The sequence below is a fragment of the Rhipicephalus sanguineus genome, chromosome 9 (genome assembly GCF_013339695.2).
Source record: "Rhipicephalus sanguineus isolate Rsan-2018 chromosome 9, BIME_Rsan_1.4, whole genome shotgun sequence".
NCBI classification, from domain to species: Eukaryota; Metazoa; Arthropoda; class Arachnida; order Ixodida; family Ixodidae; genus Rhipicephalus; species Rhipicephalus sanguineus.
In genome coordinates this window covers 25,910,586-25,916,357 of record NC_051184.2, presented here as the reverse complement: position 1 = coordinate 25,916,357, position 5,772 = coordinate 25,910,586, and the positions used below count along the sequence as shown (strand labels likewise).

The 5,772-nt window shown below is 43.7% G+C and overlaps 1 protein-coding gene across 1 annotated transcript; it reads left to right on the top strand.

The window, feature by feature from the left end:
* Window positions 1-1,302: 1,302 nt before the first annotated feature.
* Window positions 1,303-5,772, top strand: LOC119404804 (oocyte zinc finger protein XlCOF26-like). Its single transcript, XM_049419385.1, has 4 exons — window positions 1,303-1,359; window positions 2,308-2,405; window positions 4,401-5,214; window positions 5,758-5,772. Exons 1-4 carry the CDS (start codon window positions 1,306-1,308, stop codon window positions 5,770-5,772), a joined length of 981 nt encoding a protein of 326 aa, XP_049275342.1. The 5' UTR covers window positions 1,303-1,305.

Sequence of the window (5,772 nt, the reverse complement as noted above, 5' to 3'; positions counted from 1 at the left end):
ATGGCAGAGATACTGACAGCCAAATGAAAACTGGGACTTTGTCAGGCTTAATATGTTGGCTTACCAACTAGCGTGGAACCAGAGCCTAGTTCTCGGTAGCCGACTTCGCTTCTTGCCTCCAGCCCTGCGTGCCTCCCGAGCTCATTGCCATTCTCAGTGATTGCCCGACAATGTTCATGTGCGCTGTGGCCAAGATTGTATACTTGGGTAGACAACAGACAGTACCTAAAAAGTCATTCAAGGTGCTAAGAAAACTTTCGTTATTCACCTGATCTAGGAATGTGCGATATATACTGTGGTTCGGAATGTACACTTCCTTTCGTTGTCTGTGTGCTTCTCAAAAGTTGTGTTCGCTTTAATATAGTTTGATAGTAGAAGAACACACTTATGCACGACCTAAAGGAATTATTGTCGTGCTCATGGGTTAAAACTTAATTAATGAAAATGTACCGTTGTGCAAAGACTTCAAGCCTAAAATGAGGTAGCTTCTTACAGTTAATAGTAGAGGAGTTCACACTAGTCATCTCAACTGAACTTAAATGGAGAGAGAGAACATTTCCTCAGCATGTGCATGTGGTGCAAAATATAGGGTTGGCTTCCAACTCTTCTAAAAAAATCTAAAAAATATATTTCTTTAGAACGCGACGGGTGTTGATATCAAGATATAACCAAGCAGCCCAATTTTTACACTACCTCATGTAAGTGCAGTTTTTTTTCACCTTGATTATCTGGTTTTCTGTAAGTGTCATTGTGGTGTTTATGAGTTGATAATCAAGCCTTTATAAAGACATCAGCAGCATTCTTGTTTGTTTGGTGACCCAGGATCCTTTCTGCCTTCTTACAACTAACAGTGCGAAATAGTTGAGACTACTATGCTAAGCCGAACTTTGATGGAGTATAAAGTTCTTCAGAATGTGTGTGGTGTTTAGAGTACACGGTTTTTCCCACCACCAGCTTTGTGCCCTCTCCTCTGTCCTTGTACAAGCGCCTGTGTTGTGTCCTCCCTCTTTCCTCGTTGCAGTGCCTGTGCCGTGTCCTCTCCTCTGTCCTCCCCCGTGTCAGCACCTGTGCCGTGTCCTCTCCTGTGTCCTCATTCAATTTGTTCCATGCAGTCATGATGATATTGAATCATCAACTCTCCCAAGCCACCACCCATTCTTCTCACTCTGGAAATTCATTCACACGAGTACACTAAGCTGATCTAGGATACAGGATGAGGCTCTCTTCAGCATGTGTGCATTGTTCTGAGTTTACGGCTCTCTCTCAACCCCGGTCTGAAAAAGGGCATTTTTTTCTCAGGGTGTGATGGACGTGGAAGTCAAGGTAGAGCCCTGTAGCCCGCCAACCACACCACCTCCTGTGAGTGAAGTGGATTCTGTCTTCTTTGGAATCTTGTTGCTTCAAGCTAGCATTTACGACAGTAGTAACCTTCAGGCTTTGTTGACAAAAGTTTTGTCATGATTGCGAGTTAGCCCAGTAGCCCACCGACCACACCACCTCCTGTGAGTGAAGTGGATTCTGTCTTCTTTAGAATCTTGTAACTTCAAGCTAGCATTTACGACAGTAGTAACCTTCAGGCTTTGTTGGCAAAAGTTTTGTCATGATTGCGAGTTAGCCCAGTAATCCGCCAACTACACCACCTCCTGTGAGTAAAGTGAATCCCGTCTTCTTTGGAATCTTGTTACTTCAAGCTAGCATTTACAACAGTAGTAACCTTCAGGCTTTGTTGGCAAACGTTTTGTCATGATTGTGAGTTAGCCGAGTAGCCCACCAACCATACCACCTCCTGTTAGTGAAGTGAATCCTGTCTCCTTTGGAATCTTGTTACTTCAAGCTAGCATTTACGACAGTAGTAACCTTCAGGCTTTGTTGGCAAACGTTTTGTCATGATTGTGAGTTAGCTGAGTTGCCCACCAACCACACCACCTCCTGTGAGTGAAGTGGATTCTGTCTTCTTTGGAATGTTGTGACTTCAAGCTAGCATTTATGACAGTAGTAACATTCAGGCTTTGTTGGCAAAAGTTTTGTCATAATTGTGAGTTTATGAGGCAGCCATACAAAGAATAATAATGTAACTATTTATTTGGTGGGAACTGGGATTCTTTCTGGCATGCTATCTCTATCCAACAGCAGTCGTTCTTGTTGAACATTGCCATTGCATAAATGAGTCAAATATTACTTGTTTTGTTTTGTGTATCAGCATGCATTTTTTGTTTCACTTCTTTTTTTCTACCCTCTCTTCCCAATGGTCCGATGTTGATTGTTGGTAGTACTTCTGAAAATAAATTCATATTTTTTTTTCTGTAGATATACGTTGACACCAGTGAAAAAGAAGTGCCAGCTGAGGGAATACTTGGAAGTTACAGCTCTGAAACTTCGGAAGACAGCATGGATAGCAGCCAAGGGTGAGTTCACTTGAGTCCCGTGAAACACTATTCAAAGTCTTCTGTATCATGCTTTCCAGTGAGGTGAATACATTTGCATCGTGGTGCAGAAGGTTCTCCAGGATGAAGTTTTTCCCTTCATCCAAGCCTGTTGTTTACATCTTCTACATTTTGCTTTGTGTAGTTTATGAGATACATTCACTTTTGGTAGTTCAATACTTTAAAGGGACTGACAGTGACTTTTAACTGGCTCGGTTTTTTATGCCACATGTTTGATGCAGCGCTGAAATACGTCAGCACCGTTAATGTGTGTTTTATTGCACAATCATCTTGCCCAAGTCATATAATATATTGCTTAAAGGACCGCTGACACTAACAGCTTGCCTACACCTCCCTAACAAGCTTGCTGATTTGTCAGAATGCCACGGCAATCACATTTCATGACTATAACAGCGCCACACAGACACTCCATTTTAAGAAAGAATTCCCACACCTCTTTCCAGTGCCTGTCCATTTCTTTTTGCCCGCAAAGTGATGTAATGTTGCCCATGGGCAAATTACATACCATTGAGCTCATAAGTTGGTCCTATGCACTACGAAAGTGCGCCTTGGCCCTTTTGGGATGCGGACCTGGCCGCGCAGTTGTTGTGCATTTCACATATTTGTTTACCTTGTCAATCCCTAACACCGCGCCGCCTGTATCTGACTCAAGTGACACTAGGAGGAAGCCTTGCTCGGTCATTGGCTGCACGTCGATGATGTAATCACCGATGTCGTGTTACGTTGCCAATGTGGCCACAGTTGCAACGACAAGCAACACCTACCCTTCTGCACGACTGAGAAGGATAGGGACCCAGAGTAAGAAACCAAAACCAGCCAAAGTGGCTGTTCTATTCTCTAACTCCTTGATTACAGCACTTATTAGCAAAATTTTTGCGGCAGCATGTTCAAAACATACAAGCACGCAGTTATCTCTTCATCACAAATTTTCGACCTGAGGATTGTTTACTGGCCCTTTAATAAACTGGAGTGATCCTGGATGCGTGTCTAGGAGTGGTGGTAAAACTGGGCCATTTTGCTACTATTCTGCTTCTCTGCACTCTGATACGCAACTGCAACGCGCACTAACCGCCTAGCTAGCTTTGCCGGCCTTACTAAGGAAAGAACATCCCTGTTCCGAAATTTTCTTGGTCCAGCAAGAAAGAAATAATTTTAGGAAAAGCTCTACCTACTTCTTTCCCCCTTTACAGAGTGCATGAGAAGCCCCCTGTGATGTTCTCCAGAGGGGTGGTCTATGCAACCTCTTTGTCTTGTGGTATTTGTACATTGGCTGAACCAAACATTCGTGCACATCCGCTCAAGGGAGCATGCACAAAAAAAGTAAGGAAGAGGACAAGGGTGCACTTATGGTTGTCCAGATTGCTGTATGTGGATGTGATATCCTATTTTCACAGGCAGGAGCGTAAAAGTTCTTTCCAAATTGCAGTGGAAGCTTTTTTAACCAAAAGAAAAGAGATCAATGTGCGAGCTGTCAATGCTACCCAACGGCACACCTGCTTACTTGGCAAGCTCATGTTTACTGCATTTTGTAATGCCAATAAAGCTGCTAGTTTTGCTTTGTATAATATTTCAGTGTGGTGCCATCACATTATTTGCTTTGGCCTTCCATCAGCGCTGTATGTTTTTTCTTTTCATTCTTGACGTGCAGTTATGAGTTGTGCTTCTCTTTGATTCCTTTCTCGTGTTACTATCTTTACTTTTTGTGCCACCTTACCGTTGTCATAATGCAAGAGCAATTAGCCCAACAATTAATTCTTCTCATCTCAGTTCCAGTGGTGCTGCTCCAACGAAAAAGTGAGTGTCTTCTTCGTGCCGTTTATTACGGTATCTTTCAGAAGCTTTGTCAGTTTATGCAACAACTGATCAAGCTGCTTTGTGGTTATTTTATTATATTATTATTTCTTTAATTTATGCATGACATTATTACTTACAATTACCTTATTTCTTTGTGTCCAGAATCTTGGAAGGTACCGCGGAGCCTTCACCGAAGAAGCCTAAACAGAGTGTGAACAACTTTAACAAGTGTGACCTGTGTGGGCGGTGCTTTTCTAGAGCAGACCATTTGAAAAGGCATCAGATCGTGCATGCATCTGGGGAGGAACACTTCAGCACTCACAAGTGTGACCTGTGTGGCCGGTGCTTCGCAAGAGCAGAGTACTTGAAAAGGCAGCAGACCTTGCACACCTCTGGGAAGCAGCACTTCTGCGCTCTCTGTAGCAGGCGATTTCCTTGCGAGAAAAGTCTGACTGTACACCAGTTTACCCACACAACCGAGAAGCCCTTTGCTTGCACCTTTTGTGACATGAAGTTTTTATATATAGCTGATTTCACTAAACACAAGCGTGTGCATACAGGCGAGGTGCCATATGCATGCCGGATATGCCCATCTAAATACTGCACTAAGGAATCTTTGGACAGACACGAGCAGCTGCACGCAGCTGGAGTGGAGATGTTCAACTGCCCGGAGTGTGGCAAGGCCTTCAAGCAGGAAAGATATCTGCGGGAGCACCTGAATTGGCACAGAGTGGAGAAGCCACACTCGTGTCATCTTTGCCCAACGAAGTTTGCCACCGAACATCATCTAAATGGCCATGTGTTAACGCACACGAGTGAAAAAAGGCATAAGTGTGCTGTGTGCGAGAGAGACTTTAAGAGGCAAAATGACCTCAAAAGACACATGGCCACTATACATGTTGGAGTCAAGGTTGCCGTGGCAAGCACCGACAGTAGGGTGGAGATGCCAAGTAGCCCCCTCTCCATGCAGCCTGCTGTAAGTGAAGCACAATATGGAACTGAGCAGTTTCTTTATTCACGGTACAATCGAAAAAGAAAAGTAATTGTGGTTTTCTGCTTCAAAGCAACATTATTCTAGTCAAATTAACGCTAGATAAATGGCGGTTCGAGAAGTTCTTTCCAAATGTTAGTGCACGGATCTTTCTTACGAGCTCAGGTTGATGCAGAATGGCCCGAAAAATTTCGCCAGGAATACTGTTGTGAGATAGTATAGAAGTTTTTCGTTTGAGGTAGCACTGTGTGTTCATATGTCGTCATGCATACCCTTCACCATACTTTATTGAGTGGCAGTGGCACTTTGTAGCTGGGCACCTAGTTCGAGGTGTGATGTGTAGAGCACATGTGGGAGTGACAACACATTGTTCTGTAACTGTAGCGCATTCCTAGTTGACCTTTCCTCTGTTTCTTTGGCCCCAGTGCCAGCCTAATTTCTGTGCCATTTCAGGTCTCACTTGACTTCTTCTTTCATAGCGCAGTCGTGTTTATGTCGCAAGGGCTATAGTTGCCTACTTTGGTGCAGGTTTTGGTAGACTGA

What these genes read in the sequence shown, in the direction of transcription:
- LOC119404804 (XM_049419385.1), top strand. Translation starts at nt 1,306, where the DNA reads ATGGACGTGGAAGTCAAGGTAGAGCCCTGTAGCCCGCCAACCACACCA. An exon ending in CGCCAACCACACCACCTCCT is followed by an intron (nt 1,360 to 2,307) that starts GTGAGTGAAGTG and finishes TTTTTTCTGTAG; the next exon opens with ATATACGTTGACACCAGTGA. An exon ending in AGCATGGATAGCAGCCAAGG is followed by an intron (nt 2,406 to 4,400) that starts GTGAGTTCACTT and finishes CTTTGTGTCCAG; the next exon opens with AATCTTGGAAGGTACCGCGG.